At 37.7% G+C, this 25,735-nt stretch overlaps 1 protein-coding gene across 3 annotated transcripts in view; it reads left to right on the forward strand.

Annotated features, from left to right (window-relative positions):
- CDK14 (cyclin dependent kinase 14) overlaps positions 1-25,735 on the forward strand; it is a 587,775-nt gene that overhangs the window by 224,927 nt on the left and 337,113 nt on the right. For all 3 annotated transcript variants that reach the window (XM_063099015.1, XM_063099016.1, XM_063099017.1), the window contains exon 6: positions 24,640-24,734. In XM_063099015.1, coding sequence (XP_062955085.1) covers positions 24,640-24,734 — 95 coding nt within the window. The remainder of the gene's footprint in view (positions 1-24,639; positions 24,735-25,735) is intronic.

Raw genomic sequence — 25,735 nt, forward strand, 5'->3', positions numbered from 1 at the left:
CACACCCCCAGCCCCGCCAGAGAACCGTGGAGGGAGTGGGAGAGGAGGTCGACCCGCAGGGTCCGGAAAGCCCCGCGCCAGGCCAAGCAAATGGGCTCAGTGATGGCCGAGCAGGGCGGAGCTGCCCGCACCTGGGAAAATGGAGGCAGCACCGGGGCAGTGAGTGGCCTGGTGGTGCAGGTGGGAAGCCGCATGGGCATCCACCCCCCGAACGGAGCTGTGCCAGGGATCACTCACAGTGCTGTGCCAGGTCGGGCGCTCGCTCTGTCTCTGGTTTGTTGCCTTCCGTGTTCTCGGCGCTGCCGCCTCGGGCTGTTCAGTCGCGGCGCCGCTCGGGCGCTCCCAGGAGTCTTCTTTAATGCCGGCTTGAAACCTCGAATCCTGGATAGGGCAGCTGGCCGCCTTCAGTGCGGCCCCAGCCTCCGGGATCCTGGCTGCATCCACAGCAGCCCTGGCGCCGTGTTCCCTGTTTCAAGACTCACTTTTGCAGCTAAGAATCAGTTCTTTTCCTGCTCCACACTTCAAAGCTGTTGCCTGTAAATGAGGCAGCCTCTCCTGCCGGGGGCAAAGTGGCGTTGAGCCCCCACGACCAGCCAGCAGCAGCAGTCCTCCCTTAAGAGATGGCCAGAGGAAGGTCCACAAGTTTCCCGGCTGCCTGAGGCCCAGTGGCCACCTTTTCCACCTCAGCTACTCCGCGCCAGCCGCCGCAGCTGCCGCCATCTTGGGCAGGGGGATCTATGTCAGACCTCTTAAAGCTGTTTTAGTTTAATGCTGTTAAATTCTTCATACCTGTCACACCTCTATCTGTCTCTGTAGCCACAACACTAAGGTCTTGCTAATGACAGCTATGTCTGACTGAGCTTCCACAGGAGAAACTCATCTGCTTGTTGAATGACTCACTGACAAAACAGTGACGATGAATCGTTCTTACTAAGAAAAAGTAATTATGTCCTTTCAGATATTTGACATCTTGTGTGACATTTGTATTGTATATAAATTTATCCTGTAAGTGGCACAGTGGTTTCCAAAAACAACTAAAGGATTCATAAAAGTTTTATTATAAAGTTCAATTTTTAGATTAGATTAGTAGAAGTGACTGCTTCTTTTAACCCCCACATCTAGTCCATCAATAAATTCTGTTGGTTTCACTTGCAGAATAGATCTGGAATCTCACAACTTCCCACCACCTCCTCGGCTGCCATTATGTCTAGCTTGAAATCATTATTAGCTGTTATAGTCTTATGTTCAAAAAGATCAGTGGCTTTCTGAAACTTTATTTAAGGACTTTAATAAAGTAAATAATCTAAAAATAGATGGACTCAAATTAGAGGAAATCAATTAGAGACTCTTCATATCTCTCTTTTAACATATGTGGTTAATATACCTTTCTAGAATTTATTTCGAAAGATATATTAATCAGCAATACTAACAGGTGGTCCCTGAGAACAAAACCATCATTGTCACGTAAATTCAGTTTGCTGCAACAATAGTAAGAAAATATGCTGGACTTATAGATTGACTTGTTTGAAGATTAGTAAAAAGCAAGTGAGGCTGGAGACTGAAGTGTAGAAACTGAGGGGCTGGCCCCGTGGCTCACTCAGGAGAGTGCAGTGCTGGGAGCGCAGTGGCGCTGGGTGCGCCGAGGCCATGCAGACGACACCACGCCAAGGGTTACAGTTCCCTTACCGGTCACACAGAAAGGAAAAAAAAAAAAAAAAAAAAAAAAAGAAACTGAGAAGGGAGTGGTCAGGTAGAGTGGGTCCTTTGTTATGAGAGCAATGGGCAGCCAATGGAGTAACTGGGAAGAAATTGGAGGTTTTGCTTGTTTGTTTGTTTGCAAGGGAATGATATAACCCGATTTAAGTTTTAAAGACTGTTTTGCATTTGGAGTAGATTGTGAAGAAGAACGTGTTGGTAGGGTTAATTAGGGTGATAGTATGGAGATGGGGAAGAGTAAATGGAGGCTGGATATCTTTTTGGTGATGCTGCTAGTGAGACTTACTGCTGGATTGATCCAGGGGATAAGAGAAAAGTAGGAATCAAGGCCAGTTTCTAGGTTTTATTTATTTAGCACTTACTGAAATGTGGTACATTGTGGAAATAACAGGTTTGGGGGTAGATCTTTGAGAAATCAAGGATTCTTTGAGATGCCTATCAGTCATCAATTTGAGATGTCTAGCTGGCAGCCAGGTGTGTAAGGTTGGTACTTAAGAAGGCACCCAGGCGAGAGAGAAAAAAATGGATATTTATCGGAGAATAGATGGTCTTTAAAGCCACAGAAATGAAAAAGATTATCTTTTGAGTGAATGTAGACAGAAAAGAGGGCTCAGGACAGCCCAGCGATTAGATGTCAGTCAGAGGCAGAGGAGGAGGCAGCAAAGGTGACTGATAAGGGCTTCATGGGGACAAGATAATCAAGAGAATAAAGGTCTTTTGAAGACATTTGAAGAAGAGAATAGTTAAATTTATCTGATGTTTTTGAAAGACAAAAATTGACTAGAAGGAATTAGAGATGGATGCCAGGTTAGAGGAGGTTGTGGACCAAGTAGAAGATGATCAGAGGAATTAGAAAGGATTGCTGTCAATAGGAAGAGTAACTGAGAAATGGTTGTTAAGAGTTTCTAAGGGTGGCAGGTGAGGTGTGGGGAAGGTGAAATCAAGGGAGAACTTTTTAAGATGATGCTCAGGTATATTTGATGGCAATGATCTAGTAGAAAGAGAGGAAGAGAGAACAGACAATTGCTGGAAGAAAGTTAAAGGAGATATATAGCACCTGCTATATGCAAGACTCTGTACAAGACAGTGATAATGAAAGTAAACGTGTGTTGTTAACAGTGAAGTGCTGGATAAATGTAAAGTGATCCTATCATTCTACAGGTACTTTCAGTATTACTGCTTGCTTTCCTTACCTCCTCTTTCTCCTGCCTCTCTCTTACCTCTTCTCAAGTTATGTATAGTAGTATAGTACTAGCACAGTATTGTGTGTGTGTGTGTGTGCGTGTGTGTTTAGTGTTTTTCCAGCCACTGAACAGCAAGTCGAATGTTCACGTCTTTTGCATCACAGATTCTTTTGAAATCCTATGTAAGCAAACAACCCTCCCCGCTCAGGAAAATACAAAATCATAAAAGTTAGCACGCATTTCAGGGGTTTCTTGGACACCTAGCACTTGCCTATGGTTTCCAGATTGAGTCAGTTCTAGAGTTTAATGAAGTAACAGCCATTTCCCTTGGTCCTTTGGACTGTCTAGCAATGACTATTCTTGGGCATTGTGATCAAGGCAAGGTTTATATGAAAGAAAGTCTCTATGGGATGGAGAATTTGTTTTTAGGTGTGCTACACTTCGGCAAAATATTTTAAAATTAATATTTATAAATGAAATAAAATTCTGTACTGCTGGTTGGTAAGCTTAGTATCTTAGAACACATTTCAGAATCATTACTCATTACACAGAGGGAGCTAGAGATGGGCCAGCTGCCACAGTCCCATAAAAGCCCTTTTCTTTTTGTTGCCTTCTGGTTTTGTGGTTGAACACTGGATGTATCATCTCTCTGGGGAGAAAGACATGTTGAGCCCAGAGGAGCCTGGCCAGAGTGTCAGAGATGGATTTAGAAGCCTGGCAGAGCCGGTCCTTCTTTGGCTTTTACAACTGGGTTCTGCCTTTTTTTGTGGCTCCTACTTGCAGTTGGGAAGACAGATTCAGAGGGATGTGTGGGCACCATCTCTGGTCTGAAGGTGTGTCTGGGTTTTGTAGGATGAACCTTGGATTTACAGATTCTCAAAACATTAGTGTCAGAAGGCATATGGAGCATCTTCTAGTGTGGTGATGTTCAAGCCTGGGGGGTGGGGGTAATGCATTTCAGAATTGTGGTGGGGAAGGGAAAGCATGTGTTGTCTGAAAAAACACATATAGTATGCCTGTTGTTTCCATCATACAAGTTACAGAATATATATAGATCAAAGTTCTCTGTGCTGTAGCGGATATGCTGGTGGTCAAATGAGAAAGTTTTGTAGAAAGTATGGGTGAAAAAATGTTGAGATCTGGTCCCACCCATTCATTTAAGAGGTGAGGAAATGAATCAAGTCCTGGAGGTTAATTGACTTACCCAAGGTTGCATAGCTGATAGTGTAGAACTGAAACTATAGCTTGGTCTCCAGAGGTTTAATCCTATTCTTCCTACTATGCTTATGCTCCTTGCCTCTATACAAAGAAGTTCATTGGCCATAATGAGCGGTCTTGCTGTTCCAGTGTGGTGGAATCCTCAGCAAGACAGCTTTCTAGTGACAAACGTGGTAAGCAGGGGAAGCTGTTTGTTTACTTCCTCCCGCCCCCTCTGTTCTTTTTTCTAGAATATAGTACTCTAATGGTCTGTCCTTGCTGTAATGTGTTTCTCCAGATTCAGAACTGAATGGCAAATTTGTGCCTCAGGAGGCTTAGAAAGGTCTTGTGACTGTGTATTACATGTAAGAAATAAGTAATTGTATCTGCTGGTCATTTTTTCAGACTTCTTCCAAATGGCATCTTTGAATGTTATGCTTACTTTCCTTTTCTAGTATAAACTATTGGTTTCAGTGATATGTGATTTATTACAAACAATAGAGTTTTATGCATGGTTTTCATTCAGAATCGAAGTGGGATATGTTACAAGTGCTTGTGAATAATGATTTTTTTTTCCACTTTTGAAATTGTTTCTTAGCATTTTGGTGAGTCTTCATGCCTCTTTTCTGTACTGACACACAGGTTTACTTGCTGGAACATTCATTTCAAAGCAACTGACATTTATTGTATGTCTATTGTGTAGGCATCCGGGAAGATATGAACAAAATGAAGGGTGAGAGTTAACTGACTCATTTCAACTTTGGGATGGGGGATGAGAGGCTGGAAATAACTTGGTTTGGAGGACAGGCTATATCTATTTTCCTTTTATCAAGAATTGTCTTATTACTTTGTCATTATCACCAGACACTGTCGGCCTTTCAAGCTAAGATGTTCTTTTCTCCTGTCTTTCCTACCCTAGCAACTGCCTGTCTTCCTTTCAAAGCCCCATTTTCTTTTAAATGAGTAAAAAAGATAGTGGGCGCAGTTTCCCTTGTTGGGGAGATTGGCAGAATGATTTTCAAGAACCAAAGGATGAGAGGAGTTCAAGTCTTACTTGTCATTTGAGCCATAAAGTTTGGAAAGTTCATAATCCTTAAAAATAAAAATATAAGAAGGCTTTTAGTTTACCTTAAAGTCTTAGTGGTCTGCCAAAAATATCCAACAGAACAACCAGAATTAGGGCATTCTCCTAAAACTAATGATAAAACCCCTTTTGATATATTAAGATTTAGGTAGGCAGGGATAACAGGAACTGAAATAATTCCTTGTCTTTTAACTGTATTTTTCCCCATCCTTTGCTTTATTGAGTTAGGGCTGGTGAGTGGAGAACTGGAAATCTGTGACTTGAGTTCAAGGTAGGACAATGCAGAAGCTCCGGAAGAATTATATGAATTTAAACTGAGAATGATCCAGGGCACCAGTTCTCCTTATCCTTTCTCCTGTTTTATTCTCTTGTACTTCTATGCTGTCACCTTCCACAATCAAACAATTAGGCTTTACCTTTGAAATAGAAGATGAGACAGACTTAACACAAATTCTCATGTATGGAAGAGCTCCACCTCGTCTCCATTGAGAGGTTTAACCAATACTGCATTTGTGGAAATTCTGAGTGACTTTTCTTTACTTTTTCATTGACACTGTGTCTATTGAAATTAAAATGCAAGTGAATAGAGGAAAGAAACAAGAGTGTACACACACACATACATACACTCAACTACATACATATGTGGTGGTATATGAATAGAAAAAGTAAAGAGGAAAGGCAACAAGTTGTGTTTTCCTGCTAGCTGGGATTATGATGAATTTTTGTTTTTTGCTTTTTAACTTTTGAAATCGTTAAACTTTTTTTTTGAGGTGAATGTATTTTACTTTCATAATCAGAGTAAAAAATATTATTTGTTACTTAAAAAATAACAGTCACGGGATTTTTAGGACATTGAAACTACTCTATGTTATACTGTAATGGTGGACACATTTCATTTGACATTTGTAAAAACCCAAAGAATGTTCAGCACAAAGAATGAACGTGAATGATGGACTTCAGTTAATAAAAATGATCAGTATTAGCTCATCAGCTATAACAAATGTAGCCCTCTGGTGTAGGGTGTTAATGATAGGGGAAACTGGGAAGGGGAACTTTCTGTTCACTTTTTCTGTAAACATAAAACTGCTCTAAAAATAAAGTATATTATTTAAAAATAAAAGTAATGTAAAGTATTGTTAAATTGGGGGTGGTAACTGGATAGATGGCTTAGTTGCCCCTGGTACAGGGCTTCACTTACTGCAGCACTTAAACGTACGAAGCTTCTGGTGGAGTAATGATGTTTTGATCGTACTTACACAGCATCAGCTTTCCCAGGAGGAAACTAATTTTTATGGAGTGCCCACTTTATGCTGTATGCTGTGCTAGGTGTTCTGCGTGTCCTCATGTAGCCTTTGCAGTATCCTTGTGATGTAGGTATTATCTTCATGGTGTAGAGGAAGAAGAACCTGAGCGAGGTCACCAGGTAGCAGAGACAAAGCCTAAAATTCAGGTCCCGACCTGTGTTCTTTTTGACTTATTACAGTCAAAACTATGATCTAACTTAGTTTGTTCCTTACTAGGCAAATTCAGCAACTTATTTTATGTATTTTCTTACAAGATGCTATTTTGATCCTGTGAAACTGTCGTTTGACATTTTGGTGATAATGGGAGGCATCCGACTTCACTTCCTTTGTTCCTGTCAAACGGTCCCTACAAGTGCTTACTGCTATGTGAGTCTCACATGAAGGCTTTGTGAAGGGTTTGAAGGAAGCCAGCTTAAGGTGGGAAATGTTTCTGTATTAGTGAACCATGCAAAAGAAGGCAGTGAGAGCATGCACCAGAAAATAATTTGATACTATGGCTTAGGAAAATGAAGGCAGAAAGGAAGAGGGTTAGGAACAAGTGAAACAGACTGGAGAAAGCAGAAGCCTCTACAAAAGGCTTTAGAAACAAAAAGGTGTCTTTGTCTCAGAAGAAGCAGAGTGTGCTAGACACAATCTGGAAGTTAAACACACACATCTATGTGTGTCCGTACACTCACACACACATATATATACACACACACACATGATTGAAACCATTGATTGCAAAAGTTGGTACCATAGTTGACAAGTAACTAGTACTGAACATTTTATGTAACCAGGAGATAATGGTTAGAACCTGGAATCCTACTTTGTAAAACCTCTTAATCTTTCCATTAAGGGTCTGAATTGAATGAGGGTCGGAACTTAAAGTGAAGAGACGATGGGACACTTCCTGACTTTTTGTATAGATCTTTCACAGAGATGCTAAACAACCTTATTGCTAATGTTACTTTTATTGGAGAGATTTGCACAGTGATGGTAATTTTTTCACTTGCTTTTATTGAGACTATTATATGCACATTATTATTGAAAATAAGGAGTGTTCTGCTGTTATTTAGTTTGCTTGTTTTAAGGAGATGATAGAAATTTTGATAGCTCCTTAAATTCACATCTTTTTCACTAAGAATGAGAGCTAAAGATGTTTGAGGTTATATGAATTTGCTGTGAACCAAAAATGTGCATGATGTAATGCTAGTTCTCTTGTAGCTCTGATATTTTGGCTCACTAGTCCATTAGTCTCAGTCTTTTTTTCCTTCAAAAATACATACTTATTGTTTAATGTAACTCTTATATACTTGTCAAACAGAGAGAGATGCAAATTCAAATTTTAAAAGTAGTGATTTATCTTGATTTTTTAAAGATTAATTTTGTGGCTTTATTAGAAAATTGATTAATGACTTGATTATTTTATTCATTAAAATTAATTGACAATGATATTCTTAAGCCACTAGTGTTTAACTTCCTTCACCCTAGTAGGTTAACCTTATATATATGAGAGATACTAGTATAGCTCTGAATTTTATGGATAATGGTTGTTAAGAGAATCTAATTATATTCTTGAATAAAAAGCATCCTGGAAAGCGAATGAGGCTCTGAGCTGGGGCTGTGGCAAGGGATCCTAGGGACTCAGACTTAGAGCAAGGCTGCCTAGGACAGAGGTTTGATTCTCTAGAAATGAAGAGAATTCTCTGTGCTTGAGAGAGCCAGGAGCAGTCTTTTGGGAACTTTTCGGTTTGGAAGCCAAAGTCCAGCTCCTGAGTAGAGGGAGGAAAATCTTTGTAAGGCATGGTATAGGGAGGTTTAATTGCCTGGAACAAATCCGGATGGCTTTTACACTGTTTCTGCCTCAGGTAATGCAGTTTTTGATTGTGATGTGTATAGCATAGTGTAATTTTTAATGACATATATCCCACCATCAAAATTTTACTAAGGAAAAGATAAGGGTTTCCACCCAATTTTCACTGAGCTGCTGAGTTATGATTTTGTTTTTATACTTTAAAATGAGATGGATTTTTCAAAAATAATTCCCATAGTTCCTTGGAGTGCCCTTAGCAACAGGCATATAACAGAGTAATAAGAGGCTCTACGAGGTTAGCCAGAAAGAGTTTGAAAAATTAGAAAAGCCCTTTAATAGTTAGTTACATAGGCAATTAATACTGGAGCCTAGAGGGAGGCAACCTGTGGGAGTACAGTTAGGTTTGGGAATTAGGAGAGGTGAGTTCTAGTTTCCTTCTGATAAAACCTGACCTTAGTAAAGGAATTTAACTTCCCAGCATGTCAAGTTTTTTTTTTTTTTTTTTTTTTTGGAGGGTTCCTTGAGGAGAGTTATACTTTTTAGTCTACAAAATGAAAGGTTTGGTCAAAATGACTGGTAAGCTCCCTCTCAGCTAACATTTAGAACAGATGATGGAAAGAGCACTGCCCTCAGAGTCAGGATGTGGCTATTAAAGGGCTTTTCTAATTTTTCAAACTCTTTCTGGCTAACCTCGTAGAGCCTCTTATTACTCTGTTATATGCCTGTTGCTAAGGGCACTCCAAGGAACTATGGGAATTATTTTTGAAAAATCCATCTCATTTTAAAGTATAAAAACAAAATCATAACTCAGCAGCTCAGTGAAAATTGGGTGGAAACCCTTATCTTTTCCTTAGTAAAATTTTGATGGTGGGATATATGTCATTAAAAATTACACTATGCTATACACATCACAATCAAAAACTGCATTACCTGAGGCAGAAACAGTGTAAAAGCCATCCGGATTTGTTCCAGGCAATTAAACCTCCCTATACCATGCCTTACAAAGATTTTCCTCCCTCTACTCAGGAGCTGGACTTTGGCTTCCAAACCGAAAAGTTCCCAAAAGACTGCTCCTGGCTCTCTCAAGCACAGAGAATTCTCTTCATTTCTAGAGAATCAAACCTCTGTCCTAGGCAGCCTTGCTCTAAGTCTGAGTCCCTGTGCTGGGTTTTGTTCTCTTCTGCTCTAAAATGAAGCATGAAGCTTCTAGATACAAAAGTCTCTATTTTCTGGCTTATGTTCATATTCTGTTTGCACAAATTTGCAAAAAGCTGGTAGGAATGATCAGGTTTTCTTACATTTTTTTTCTTTTTTTCTTTTTTTAAAAAGGTTTTATTTCTTAGCTTCAGATCTGTGGTTCATGTGAACTTAACCCTCTCTGCAGTCAGTAGATGACAGATAAGGAAGTCTCGGTGCCATTTACATATTAGGATGTTTTCAGCTGCAAGTCTCAGGCAACCTTCACTCAAATGGTTTAAACAAAAAAGAAATGTATTATCTCACACAATGGTAAGGAGGAAAGGTGGGGCTTCAGGTGGTGTGTGATACTTAGTGTTGGCTTTTTTTTTTTGGCAGCTGTCTGGTATCAGGATCCAAACCATGACTTTAAAATTGTAAAGCTGTGTTCTAACCAACTGAGCTAACTGACCAGCTGACAATGTCGGCCTCATTCTAAAATGATGACTCTTTGGTCAGTCACAAGATGGCAGCTTGTGGCAGAATGTGTAGCAGGAAAGAAAGAAACCTCAATCATGGAAGTCCTTTATTTTTCTCCTTAGCACTTACACTCTAACAAACTACATATTTCACACTTTCCCTTTTTTTCTTTTTTTGGTTACTCTCCCCACCAGAATATAAGAATCAGGAAGGCTGGATTGTTCTTTATTTTTGCCTTTTGTTCACTGCTGTGTCTCCAATGCCTAGCACAGTGTCTCTCAAGTAGTAGTCACTCAATAAACATTTGTTGAATGAGTGAATGAGTTCTCTTAACATCACATAAGCAAGTACTGCATTGCATATATCTATGAGCTTCAAAACTACATCTTCTATATTTTTTGAAGGTACTTAAATGCTAGAAATTGCATTATGTAAATCTGGTTAAACATTTTTAGACATCAGTGTTTTTATCCCACCTGTTCTAAAGGTTTCTTCTTACTCTTTATCTATTAAATAGAAGCATTTTCTGGGAGAAATTTCCATCAGAAAATTGAGTAAGCCCTTTCTTTGAATTCCTCTTGTTTTTTTATTCAAAATGAAGTGTAATTTAAAATTAGAAGGAAAGAAAATGTCTATGTTTAAATGTACAGTGTGTAGGCAAGTGGAGATTGTTTCTGCTAGCTCTCTTTTCTGGTGCCACTCATGTTTGAACACATTCCCGACAAACTTCCTCATATAAGACTTGTAAATTTTATTATTCACATGACAAGTAACAGGTACCACTCAGTGTAACCTTTTATTAGATTTGTACGTTTTCACTTCGGTTAATATCTATATGAATTTTTCTGAATAAGTGAAATGAGAATTGATTCCTGCCCACCCCGTTGGTGACACTGTTATGTCACTGAGCTAACAGTTAGTTTCTAGCCATTGATAGCTGTTCTGTCACATTCTCACTGCAATAGTAATGTTTCCCCATTTATGACTCTCGTTCTTTCCTCACACTCAAGCTCCTTGAGCTTAGAATGTTCCATCTCATTATAGCATATCCATAAGTTCTTCTGGAGCAGCTAGTAGACACCTGTGCTATAAGGGTCCACACCTTGCTCCACTGGGAGTTCTCTCTCCTTCCTCTTCATTTCCTTAGTATTTCAGTTGTTCAGTTGTTACTGTCATGGCACTTACACAGATCTGTTGCAGTAAAGTTATCTGTGTATCTTCTCACCCATGTGAGTGTAGAAGTTTTGCTTAAAGTGAGGATCTAGGTAAGATTCTTCTTTGAGGTGCCACAGTCTGTGCTGTTCTGAAATTTTCCTTACTAGCTTCAGGAATGTTCGGCCAGAGACCATCTCTGTTTGCTAGAAGTAGCTGCATTTCTCCCACTCTAAGCAGTGCCTCAGGTGCTAAAAAGGGAAAAAGATATCTATTTATTTATTGAGGCTTTAGGAAAAAGGGAAAGTATATGAACACATCAGTCATATGTTCAGTGCCCCATCCAAGGGTAGGTTAGGACCATAATCAGGGCACAGGGGATGCATGACAAAGCTGTGATGTGATCAATTATTACCTGGTTGTGGGCCCTTTGCTTGCCTTGGCTTTATGAGGTGAGTCACTGGGAAATAATGAGTTTCACCTGAATAGCCAAAATGGCACCCAGCAGTCTAACATTGGGGCTAAGCTTCTATATAGACTCCCCCCACTGTGTCCCCTTCTTTCTTCCCCTTACCCTTGTCAGGAGCAGTTTGCTTTCTGGTTGGTCAATTTCCCAGTGATGTTCTATATAAATGGAGGAGGGGTAAGCAGGACCTTATTTCTCATTCTTTTTGCCTTTCAAGACTCCATCAGAAGATTTTTGTGGGGTAGCAAGGATACTTATTTATTTTTGGTTCAATTGCACTATGTTACTTGGGAAACAGGGCTTGTAATTGTACTTATCAAAAAATTTCTCTAGGCAGGACATACCAAGCAATCCAGAGTTGTTCTTGGTTGCTTGACCACTCCATAGCTAAACACTTAGTATGATTTTTGCTTATATTCTAGGAGAAGTAAAATCTTAAATGTCTTCCAGCACTTGCTGTACCTTTCCTCATCTTCCAAGGTTAGAGAGTCACAAACAGAACATAGGAGTTCTAGAAATATTAGTTGAATGAATAACTAGTTTTCTAAATAGATACCCACCTAAGAAGAGAGTGGAAAACAAAGTTTTAAAATATTTTTTATTAATTTTTAAGTAGCTACATTTAGAATATAAGATAATATATGTAGGAAATTAACTAGGTTAAAAAAAACTAAGCTAAATAATGAATTTAAGGTAAAAGGTAAACCACCACACTGCCCACACTTCATCCCCTGAGCTCTGTGTCTTTCAGCACAGGTAACCTCTGTTACAACTTCTTGAGTATATCCACCCCCTCCACTTTCTTTTTAAGTATTACAGTTCTCAACTTGATGTTTTTTCCTCACTAAATATATCTTAGACATATTATTACTTGTAGTACAGTGTTAGTACTTAGAGTAGAAATATTGCATATTTTTAAACAATTTTTCTGGTATATTAATGTGCCATATTTTATTTGACCAGAACACAATGAATGACAGTTTAGATTATTTCTAGTTTTTCATTGTTTATGAACAACATTGAAATGAACATTCTTATTAATGTCTCTTTGCTTATTTCTGCTCCTATGTCTGTAAGTATAAATTCTCAGGAAAAATGCTGATTCAAGGGCTATAAGAAGTGTTATGATTTTTTAAAAAATAACTGCACTTTAAAAAAAAATTTACTTGTACATATTTGTGGGGTACAGTGTGTTGTTTCAATACATGTATATATTGCACAATGATGAAATGTTCCAATTTTTGATTGATGTTGATGTTGACCAGTCTTGCCTCCCACTCCAGTAACACTTTGACCTCAAATAGTGTATAAGTGTATTTATTTCCTCATACCCTTGTCAACATTAGTATTATTTGGATTAATTTACTCTGAGTTTCAGGCATTGATTTTCCTCTCTGATGGTTGCCCAACTTCCCATTCTGTTTCCTTTGTGTGTTTGTTTTGAGGGGGAGGGGGTCTGTCAGGTTATCCTAAGTATTGCCTGTAGTTTTCTCAGACTTTCAACTCTGCACCTTTACAGGTAGAAGCCTGGTAGCATGGCTTGGGAATCAGACCTGCTCTTGGCCCAGCTTGGCTGTTGGTTCTTTGTTGCTATCTTGAATAAGCCCACTTTGTTTCTTTATTCTTCATTGTCCTAGTGGTTAAATATTAGAAGTTTAATTCCTACCTGACTTTTTTTCTAAGTCTTTGAGACTGAGTTGGAGAAACAGAGGGCTAGAGAGGGGAAGAGGCATACCAAATTGAATAATTTTTGACACTCCCTCTGGGCCTTCATATTCTTATCTGAAAAAGTACATCTGTTGGACTAAATGTCCTTCAGTGTCTGTTTAGATTTGTCAGTAAATTAATTTATATTCAAAGTGATGTGAAAAAAGAAAAAGTCCTGTGCTGGTAACATTAAGGGGTTCCTATTCTACCTAGTGGTTTTCATTGGGACTTTGAGATAATTTGAAATGGTTATAATTCTTTCTCTGCCTGTTCTTCTTTGGCAGGAATTATGACCATCCTATAAATAGCTTCTTCCTCATTCTTCTTCTCGTCCTTTTTTCACTCTGTTTATTGATTTGTGGGACCTATAATACCTGCTTTGGATTGGCTACTTCCAATTTCTTCACAGTTGTTACTTTATCTTGTACAAGTACAATCAAAGTGATGTTGGACTTTTACACTGTGGCACTCAGATACTAATTCAAGGATCCCTGACTTAGAGGTTCAGCAAATAACAGGGTGTAAGAGCCTCTGCCACCTTGGGGAGTGGGGATGGTGGGGAATCAAAGTAGTGATGCTTATGTAAGGGCGAGTTTTGTAGCTCCAGCCACACAACTTTTACCTAAATCATGAAGCCCAGGATGGCAAGGATTCTGATTTTTCTACAAACAGCCAGAATTGTGCATCTTGTGTGAAATCTTCTGATGTCTAAATACTAAATAAAAATTCTAAAACACTGCACAGGCCAAACATACTAAGTCTGCAGGTTGGATTTTGCTCCACTGTAAACCCATGTATGGTTAAAATACATTCTTCCTTTTCTCATTGACACTGCCTTGTCGTGTATGAGCTTTATTTCATGCTGCGTAAAATGTTAGAATGCAATTTTAGTTTCTGATATGAGCTTTTAGAAATAAATTATACTTTCAAAGAAAACCTTTTGCCATCTTTCCATAATCTGAGATAAAATAATGCCATTTTAGTTATAGTATTAGCATACAGCACTTCACCCACTTATAAGAGGAAAACTTCTAATGAAATATACAGCTTCAGTGTGTTTGTCAATTAATACGAAAATGAGAATGGATTTATTTTGATTATTTGATCAAGATACCCAAGCTGTACTAAACACATTGTAGTAAGGTAACCAATCTACAGCAGAGTGCAATGCTAGGAACTGTGCTACTTGCAGCAATTTATGGTAGATCCCTTAAGGATTTTATTTTTCTTGTTTATGCATGCATTATTCAACCAGCACTTTATAGGTATCTTCTATAAACTCAGCACCGAATTGAGTGCTATGGACACAGCAGGAGTAAGTGCAAATAGTGAGTGAGTGGGGGGATACAGACAAGTGGAAACAGGTCATCAGGTGATTATAGTGCTGTGATAGAGCAACACCTCCATGCTGTGGGACTGATAGAAAATACACCTAACTTAAGCCTTGGAGGTCAGAGAAGACTCCAAAGAAAACTAGAGCTAAGTTAAGATCTGAAGAGATGGTGGCAATTGGGGAGGTCCTGAGGCTATGGGAGAAGGAACAGAAGGGACAATGTCCTAGATGTTTGAGAGGCCACGGAGAATTGGAGATCCCAGAAAAGCACCATATGGCTGGATTCAGAGTGTGGCGGGGAGTGTGGGGATCTCCATTGAGAGCTATTATGTAAGTCTTTATAAGCCCGATTAAGCAGCTGTTAGAAGGTTTTAAGAAGAGAAGTGACTTGATCAGATAAGGCAATTTTTAAAAGCCGAGTTAAATAGCAATTGTCCCTTTAGCTCCCTTCTTTACTTATTACTATATTTTTAAGCCTCTTTAGTCCAGATGGTAATGCTGCAGGTGAGCAGTTTTCACAATAATCAACACATATCTGATGTCCTTGTAGTCTTCTCAGCTTCAGATTTTTCTGCCTTCAACACATGGAAAGATATGAAGATAAAGGGAAACCATGATCACAGCAAAACAAATTATGAGGAAGGACAAGAAAGTTAAGACAAAGGGAGCAGCAGAAAATGTTTACTTTTATTACAAAAACAGAATTGTATTGTAGCAGGAGTCAGGAGGACAGGGTTTGAGAACTGTGGTCAAATTTCTGTATATTTTAGTGTCCTTGATTGTCAAATGAAGGGTTGGATTAGATGCTCTTGAAGGTGACACTCGGCTTTACAGTTCTATGAGGATTATTTTAGTTGTGCATGATGAATCAACAACCCTTTGTATAAGTCAAATTACAGATGTATTTAATGCACTCAAATTTTGTGTGTGTGTGTGTGTGTGTGTGTGTGTGTGTAACATGCATGAAACAAGATGAAATTTTATTACAAAGGGAAGTGTGGGTTAATAGGAGACTGAATACATTTGAGAGGATGATGGTAGTGCTGATAGGGTGGATGTTTGCTTTAGCTCTCAGGAGCTGCCTGTCTAGTATGGAAAGGCAGGTTGTATGAACAGGAGCAGTTGTCAATACCAGACACTAAGAAAGCCCCTCTGTTGTCACAATGTTTGATACTAAAGGTATCAGGAGTTAGTTTCTTACCTGGTGAAATGTATGGTCAGATTACTTCTTCCCCCAGTTCTTCTGATTGACAGTGGTAGAGAGAGACAAAATTCTGGAAAATTTGAGACCATATTAGAGAAACCTATTTTTCTTGTCCTTTGTCATTTTCTTGAATAGCAGTTTTTCTTTTTTTAAGCTACCATGACAATCTGAAATTACTCTTTTAAGTTAGAAATATAAAATATATAAATGTACAACTTGGTTTTTACTTTACTTGTATAGTTATCATAGTAGATCATACTTTTAAATGTTTTGTCTTAAATGATTATAGAATATGTTGCATGAAATCTAGCACTTCTAAGATGTAGTCAGTTTCTGACAAGTTGACCATGACTTTTTTTTTCTTTTGGCAGCTGGCCGTACGATTGTAAAGGAGAAAATAGGAGACCCCAATAAAATCCTTTAAAGTTACTATTATTATTTTTTGTACTGAAGTGGCTTCTCTAATGTTGAGAAAAATTAGGAAGCCCTTATTTCAGAAAAAATTGGGAGGAGAATCTCTCCAAACTCTTTAAAGAATATTTTGCTGCATGTAACTTTGCATAAACAATTTTATTTTTATGACTACAGGCTTCTGAATACTGAACACTTGAGATAAGTCACTCTACCCTATCTTGCTTTTGTGTATTTCCTGATGTAGAATAGTCTCCTTCAAATGCTGCATTATCTGGAATAAGATGAAACAGGGGAGCAGAGAGACCACTCAGAGGCTGGAATTTGCCAGTCTTTGCCACCATATGGTTGGAAAGCCTGACTGAATTCTTGTTACTTTTCTTAGATCAAATATCTTGTAAAATTCCTGAACATTCACATGGTGTTGGAGTGGGCCAAGTGCTGTGTTAATAGCAGTTGAGCATCACTGGACACTGAAGGGGGGACAAGGAGAGGTGGAGGAAGAACAAATTGGGACTCAACCAATGTGAACTCTCTGTAAGAGATAGAGCTCACTTGGGGCAGAGATGAGTGGGGCTCCCACCAGGGCCATTGCTGATTGGAGGCAGCAGGGAGGATTTGAAGGCCTCATGCTTCCTCATATAGATTTCTGAGTTTTGTCCCTGGAGAGGTAGGGGCGAAGGGGACATAGCTGCCTGAGGACGAAATGACTGCTAGAAGCACAGGCTCAGGGACTGTGGGGTTCCCACTGAGCTATGCTGTAATTTGTCATTTTTTTTTTTTAGCTTTGACTTTGTTATTCAGTCAAATGAAGCAGTGATATGTTTTGAAATTTCAATTGAACACCAACTCAAATTTGTATTTATTTTTTATGGTCTTTCACATCTCCTCCTTTTGTGCTTATAATATGCTTACCCTATCTCCAGACCTGTTGATTGTATCCGTTTATCACAGCACTTGTTCTGAAGCCTTTTACAACAAACCTTGTTACCCTTTCACAGGTTTTAGAAATTGGTGTGGGATAGAAAAGGCCATATAAACATGACCTTATCCACATTTTACTCATAATTAAAAACTTTATGGGCTGACATTTTTTGGGGGCGTATTTTAACTCAGTTGACTTTGATGTGTGTGGTTGGAGGACCACACTTTGAGAGGCATCACATTCTGGACATTGTGAAGTGAACAGCCCACTTCCTGACAAAGTGGAGCTGAGTCTAATGTGTCTCGAAATATGCTGCAAAACGACCTCATTTTGTGGAGGAGTCTGACAGTGCTCCACCTCTTTACTGGCACCTTACAGAATTGAGCACCCTGTGTGTAGGCCTTCAGGCACTGGGACTTGTAGCAAAGGAGACATTTTCTGACTTTAAAATTATCTGTATTTGTGTAAAAAAAATACAATAATAGCTATTCACATACTTTCATGTAAAGAGAGGTTGATTTAAGCCTCGTCAAATAGCAATAACTAATCCTGTATAAATGTTCTTAACCAGAAGACATAGGGAGAATGGTGCCAAACCACATATGCATTTTTATTCTATACTTTGTAGCATTCTTGCTGACTGTACATGTATCCTACATATAAAAATGTATAAACTCATTGAAATGAAGCAAACTGCCTAACAGCTTTTCAACCTAGTTTTTATAGGCAAACAAAAAACAACTCTTCTGTTATCAGGCCAGACAAACTCTCAGTCTCTAAATTGTCTCTTTCTGCCTGAAGACAGTACCTGCAGCATAAGCACCACCGTTCCAAACAAGTTTCATTTTTGCGGAAGTTACTACCAAGATGTTTGCATTTGAGAAGAACCACCTGTCTAGCATTTATATACTACCGGTATTTGCATGGATCAAAGTTAGCAAGAGCACAGAAGAGCAGCCGATGGGTCACTTACAGGATGAACTGACAGTAATTGGAGACAATAGGACTGAGAATGCTTTGCATGGACTAAATTATTTTTAATGCAGGGAAGTAACTATTTAGACAAGTAACAGTTTCAGCATTTTGTATTAATGTATGATATGAGAGCACATTATAGGCTGTAGTGCACCAGGATAGGAAAAGAGACCCGTATAAGTATTTTCACCATATTCTGTTGAGGAGGGATTAGTAGTGAAGAAGCTCACTGTAGTTATAATGATCCATATTGTAGTTGTACAGTAGTTGCATATTTGCTTAGTTAAACATCTGTATGCTTTTTATTTTATAGTATTGTTTCAGTTCTCTTTTTCCAATCCACTTGTAATAAAGCACTTTTCAGATATTTATTTTTATTATAGAAATAATATATCTTTATCATAAATAATTCAAATGATGCAGAAAGGTATATGGGGAAAATTAAGTTGTCTCTGTATGCCTCCCCCCAGCTATAACCATAGTTCAATGATTAGATTCTTCCCGTTTTTGTTTTTTTTTTTAAACTGTATAGTCAATTCCTGGCTATTTGGTGGTAGATAAAATGGTTTGAATGTTAACAGTGATAAAAGTAACAATGCATTCATGAAAAAGTTAAATTTGCTTTAAACCAGGTAAACTCTATTACATTCAAACGTGCAAAATTGCTGGTAGCAGATCAAAAAAGTTAAATATTGGCAGTTTCATGTGATGAAGCTGTACTATTAGAAGAATTTGTCCCTTGAAGTGATTTAGTAAGCAGTCGATATGGCCATGTGAGGCTGCAATGTTGAAACAGTCCCCAGCTCACCACTCTTTGCCAGTAGTCAAATGATCGAAGAGCAGGTGTTGATGGTATGGGGAATGGTTAAGGATGTAATTGCCAGCACCACATTTTCGTTCTGTGACATTAAGGAAATTAGAGGGGAGCAGAACAGGAGGAATATACAGTGGGATTGAATTTTTGCCCATCTTCAAATAGAAAAACGCAACTAAGAAGTGAGTAAACATAGACTTTTTGATTGGTAGAATACAATTTATGTGATATTCATGAAGTATTCCTAATCTGTTGTATTGCCTTTCCACATTTGGATGACATCTGTTGAACAAAAACATGTCTCTAAATCCTGAATGTGATTTTAGCTAAATTAAGTTTACATGACATGACACTTATTTTAACCTCGTGCTTTGGGTTAGCTATGACCTCTTTTCCCCATAACCCAGAGTTGACTCTGTATGTATGTGTGTATAAAATATAAAAAGCAAATATGGGGTCAGTGATTCGATCCCATTTTTTTAACCCTATTCTTTCATTTTTTTTATTTATTAGTTTATGGTCTTGTGTATATCTGTATGTTTATCATACTAGATATCATTAAGGGAAAGGTCCAGAACTGAGTAGAACTACAGCATTTATAAAGACTCTCCAGTAAGCAGGTGAAGTAGGCAGTATGCTTTAGAGAGCCATGAACAAACTAACCTGGAGCTGCATATCAGTCCTCAGGATACCCACATGTCCTTTCTCTGTGTAGACCATGTCCTAATTCACAGACACAGTTAATCAAGTAATCCTCTCTTTTTTGCACATGCATTTTTTTACTTTCATCTTCAGATTTCCTCACTCAGAATATTTAAGCTATGGAAATATTCAGGATCTACTGGCAAGTAAATGAGATAAAACTACTTTTAACTGAGGAGTTCTACTATTTGTAGTAAAAAGTGAATTTCAACAGCCTTAGAGCTGTCTAACTTTGGGCTTGAAGAAGAAGTTGATGTTTATTGTGGTTGTGGCTTGTGATACGGTTGGCACCTTGATTTTAAAAAAATTTTTTATTTATTTTTGTGGGGTACAATGTGCTGTTGCAATACATGCATATACTGTACAGTGATTCATTTAGGGTAGATAGTATAGTTTTGTACCCATTAGTCTGCTCCCTCTTCTCCCCCCACGCCTCTCCCCTCCCAGTCTCTGGTAACCATTATTCTACTCTCTACTTCTATGAGAACCACGTTTAAAAAAAAAAATCCACATATGCGTGAGATCATGTGGTATTTGTCCTTCAGTTTTATAAGTAGTAATTCTTTTCTTCTGGAAAAGTCAGGCAGTAACCCCTCCATCCCAGCCAACTGAAAAAGAGCACATAAAAAAGATAAAAGGAGTATGTGAATGTACTGTTTCTTTCCAGAGGCTAAAGGGGAAGTGAAAAAAAATGGGTTGTGTGTATTTGTGATCTCTCTTTTCCTGGTAGAGTGTCAAATAATGATCTAGAAAATAATTTTGAATTTTAATGAGGGATTTTTTTCTTTACTAACATTGTTGTTTTGTTTTGTTTTGTTTTAACCACTACAGTGCGTCCTGATAAAATGAACCTACTCCGATTTTCTGTATTAACTCAAAATTTATTTTAATCATAATGGTATTGCAGTTTAGATGAAATTCTTACCTTCCAAGTTAGAGTGGAAACTTAAGATGTTTATTCTGAAAGTGGGGAGGCCAAGGTTTGAATATGACTGATTAGTGTGTATCTGAATCTTACTGCCATCATAAGGGAGGGCCCCTATGTCCCTCTCTCCTACTGGGACTTTGTCAGAGGTACAATTACTTTTATGAGTAGGAGTGTTTTTCTGCTTTTATATTGTTTTGACATCACAGCCCCGAAACTATTGTTACAATTTTCACCCTCAACACCAATTACAATTCTTTTACATCAAGTACAATTGTACCTTTTCAAATATCACTGGTAAAATGAATTTAAAATGTTGCCATATGTTTACCTAAAATTTGTGGGGAAACCAAGCATGCTGGAATTACTAATGCTAATGTTACAGGATCTTTGTATGTAAACGGTAAGAAAATAACAGGTGGTAAATTTATGACATTATTAGGATTACATGGGGCCTTATTTTGACAGTGTTGTCTTTAAGAGGAAGACATTCTGGCTCTAGAACTTGTGGGTGCTAATCACTGGACTGACTTGGCAGCCTGGGAGACTCACTTGTTTTCATAATGGCAGGAACTACAGTATCTGGCACCTTTTGGTACCAGTGGCTGCTGCCTTTGGCAGCCTCAGAGTTAGTCATGTCTGCCACCTACCATGATGTTGGTAGATATCCTAGACTATTTTCTGTCCTTTAATGCCATTTGTCTGTCATCAGCTCTGAAATGAGTTGCTCTGTCCTTTTGCAAGTATGAATTCATTATGTTAATCTCAAAAGAAAGAGGGCTTGCTTTCAAATTCAGATGTTGTTACCTATTTAACTGACATTGTGTTTTTAAAGTTTTTATATAAATGTATTCTGAACTCTAAAATCTGTAATAATTAAGGCTTAAAATGAAATGTGGAGGCTTTGAGACTTCATGAAGAAGTTGTCAAAAATATAATTTAAAAAATGAAATGACTTTTTTCATAATATCAGTTATTGTCAGGAAAAATATTTTTTCCCAAGGTGAATGGCAGGAATTTGATTTTACTGAAATTGTAGGAAAAATACAGTGGAAAATGGAAAATGATGGGTGTGAAGATATTACTTTGAGAAATGAGAAACAATTTAGTTGTAAGTGGTAATAGAAGAAAGGCAGTAATGTGGGGGGGAAGGAAAAAAAATCATGTGGTAAAGGTTTTTCAGGGCATGGAATTTTCAATGAAGTGGAAGCTTTAGTACCTTTATGGAGTTGTTGTCAAGGATAGATCATCACTGAATTTGACCACCTGAGGGGATAGTTTGAAAAATGAAATTGGACACGATCACAAATAATGTTACATAATATGTTCCCAAAACTTGACTCACAAAGCCATGTTTCATTTTTACAACATGATGTTCAGTAGGTCCTTCATTCATTTCACCTGTAAAAGTTGCTGCACAGGGTAGGTGTTAAGTATCATATCTTGCCATCATTTTCAAATATTCCATTGTAGTTTGAAATAATGGTCTCTGAGGATGAGTACACACCTCAGAAGACTAGTACAGAAATGAGGATCCTTTTTAAAACGAGCAAATGTGAAATTGGTCCCCAGATTAATATCTGAAAGCTAGCTATTTAATACAACTTTAATTGTTTAAGGCAGATGGGCGGGTTGAATAATTAAAAGAAGGAAGATTGTAAATTATTAGAATTACCAAATTTATAGTGATTATTTCTTCAAAGTTTGTGCACTGTTTTTATTATGTTATTGTCATTATTTTCTCACTTGAGTGCTAATTTATAAAGCTCAAATAAAATAAATTTGTAGATATTTTTACTATAAAGTTTTTAGTGTGCAAAACTAACCTGTCTTTGGCAGATGTATATGGGGCAAAAGAGAGGGCCTCCCACAATAGTTAGCTTATTCATCTCTAGCCTCCGAATGTACATTGATGTTGCCAATTCAGTTTCAGAGGGAACACACATTTTGTTGTCTGCTCGCTATCCAGCATCCCTATGTTGAAATGGAGTGTCATCAGCCTGAGGTCTGGGGCTAGTGCTGGTCTCAGAATAAAAGGAAGATAGGTCAAACTCGAGGAAGAGCTGCCAAGTGGCAGCAGGCCATTCTCATTCAAGGACTAGCCACCCCATCCTTAGGAAACCCAAATGAATGATTTTCAGTAAATTTATTGAGTTCCTACTATGTATCAAGCCTTGATCTAGGAGCAGCGATATATCAATGGGGGAAACAATCCAGTTGCTATGGAACAAGGGATTTGGAAGACAATGAAAAGTAGCTGCTTGTTCTTGAATTTTCCCACTCACACTCTCCCAAAAGTCACAAATCAAACAGAGAGAACAAATAAAAGCACACATGACCCACACTTTCAAGAGCATTAGGAGACAGCAGCAAGACTGTGGTTGCAGAGAGCAGTGCAGGGGAAGCTTAAGAGAGACATAAGAAACTGTGAAAAGGAATTCAGGGGTAGGTGTGGAAGGCTTAGTTAAAGCATGGACAAAATCTCTCCAGAAAGAGAATGCTGGGACTTGATATAGTTCACAGCCCTGGCTACAGAAAAGGCAAGTGAGTGGGATCAGAACTGGCAGCCATTGGAAAACATTGCTTCTGGGGGAGATTCAGATATATATATATATATAGAAAAGGTAGTACCCCTTGAAGACATGATAGTGAAAATAAACAAGGAAAGAAATGGGGGAAATTAAGGTTTCTATCAAAATGAAAAAGAAACAGAACACCTCAAACCCTTCCCCTTTCTCCTATCAAGCACCATCCATAAAAACTGCATAGAAGAAGGCAAACTGACAGAAAAGAGGACTGCCAAACTGGGAACCTGGTCCATTAAATGAACAGGCATAGAACAAAGTAGCCCACAGCTATGCAGACCTGCTATAAAAAAAATCAGAAAATATGAATCAGTTCATTTTAGCTGATAAAAATTCTTCAAAAAATCAACAATGATATTAAAGAAAACTGTACACAACACTGAAATATGAATTAAATATTCTCATTTAGACTTTTGGGTATATGAGACAAACAGAAAATACCTTGAATTGGAAATATAAAAGCTAAGAAGAGAAATAGACAAAAAATAAAATAAAATATAATGAGAGTTAACTGAACTCCTGGGAAATATAGAAGAAAAGACAAAATCAAGTCAGAAATGAAGACTAAGTTCAAGGTGCTCAAGGAAAAAACAGATTCAGGTGACAAGTGACCTAACATATTAACATTTGCATTAAATGTGAATGGTCTAAGCACGTCAATTAAAAGTCAGAGATTGGAAAAATGGATTAAAAAACACAGGAGCCAACTAAGTATTTTGTGTAAGAAACTCACTTCAACTATAGTGATATTGGTATAAAGAATAGAGGATGAGAAAAGATACACCATGTAAATGCTCATCAAAAGAAAAGTAGGTGACTATCCTAATATCAGACAAAGCAGACTTCAGAGCAAAGAAAATTATAAGGGATAAAGAGGGACACTATATATTGATAAAGGGCCAAGGATCAATTCACAAAGAAGACAGCAATCCTAAATGTAAAAAAACAAAATACATTAAGCAAAAAACTGGTAGAACTCAAATGAGATATTGACAAATCTACAACTACAGATGAGGGTGTCAACACCTCTCTCTCAGTAGTTGATAAAACCAGTATTCAGAAAATCAGTAAGGATATAAAAGAACTGGATGATACCTTCAAACAATAGCATCCAATTGACATTTATAGAACTCTCCACCCAACATCAGCAGAATACATATTACATACACTTAGAACTTTTAACAAGATAAACCATATTCTGGGTAATAAAACAAACGTTAAAAATGTAAAAGCATTGACATCCACCAAGTATATGGTGGATGACCATGATAGAATCTGACTAGAGATTGACAAGTGATTTGTCTAGATCCAATGACAAGTGAAATAATTGTGGGGAGTTACGTCTACAAGAAAACCTTATTCCTCTACCCTGGATTCTGAATTATTGGCTTATAACATGGGAAAATAGCGATCTTTCATTTGACAATGTGTCAAAATGATAGTGAAACATATTAGTTGATCGTTACTCATGATAAGTTGTCTCTCTGTCCACATTATTTTACAGCTTCTCTATTAAAAGGACTAAAACATGCCAACATAGTACTGCTTCATGACATCATCCATACCAAGGAGACGCTGACACTTGTGTTTGAATATGTGGTAAGTAAAAAAGAATTCAGACTTTTAAAATACGAATGAAAGTCTTACAGTGTTAACATGGAGTTTTATTTTTAGACTGCTGTACCTAAGTGAGTATTTTATCCAAGTACATAAGACTTGTTATTTTGCATAAAGTAGTAGCCCGATAACAGATTTTTTGAGTAATATGTATCTTAAAAGAAAAATCCAGAAAACTGTTTAGTTGAATTTTTATCTCACATATATATTTATGACCTATTTGTTACTGGGGTACAGTGTAATTTTTGGTTTACTAAATAGTATCAAACAGCATGATGGTGATCACTATCAAGGGAATGTCATAGACAATAAAAATGTTTTTTCTAAAAAAAGAAGACACAACAATCACAACAATTCCTTGAAATTGTTAAGACAAGTGAACAGACATGATGTTGATGGGGGAGGAAGGGGGAGAGGGAGGGAGGAAAAGGAGGAATTGGTAAAGGGACACGAAAAGCAACTACATTGTATATTGATAAATTTTTAAAAAATGAATAAAAAAGAAAAGATAAATAAACAAAACTCCAGTTTTCTGCAAGATAAAAAAAAAAGGTTTTTCTTTGGATTTGTAACTTGGTTACTCAAAAACATTTTTATTAGGATGCTTTTGTGTGTGTGTGTATGTGTGTGTGTGTGTGTGTGTGGGTAGGAAAGCCTGATACTTAACAATTTAGACTTCAAAGTTTTCGCCCTCAGTTGGTATTTCACCTATTAATTAAAACTTCCAATTTGCATAGCACGCAATGTAATGATCTTATTGTGTTGAGCGTATTACTGCTAGAAGACTTGGACTTGAACTCATAATTAATCTTTCTCCATTTCCCTTAGAAAAACATGTGGTATTTGTATAGCACCATTTCAGCATTTAACTCTGGAATCATGAAATGAACCATGATAATTAACATCCCAATTTTCACAGATGGATCTGAGAACATGTAATTTATAAAATACAAATGACATCGATGCAGACTTTTATTGAAAGG

The sequence above is a fragment of the Cynocephalus volans genome, chromosome 6 (genome assembly GCF_027409185.1).
Source record: "Cynocephalus volans isolate mCynVol1 chromosome 6, mCynVol1.pri, whole genome shotgun sequence".
In the NCBI taxonomy this organism is placed as follows: Eukaryota; Metazoa; Chordata; class Mammalia; order Dermoptera; family Cynocephalidae; genus Cynocephalus; species Cynocephalus volans.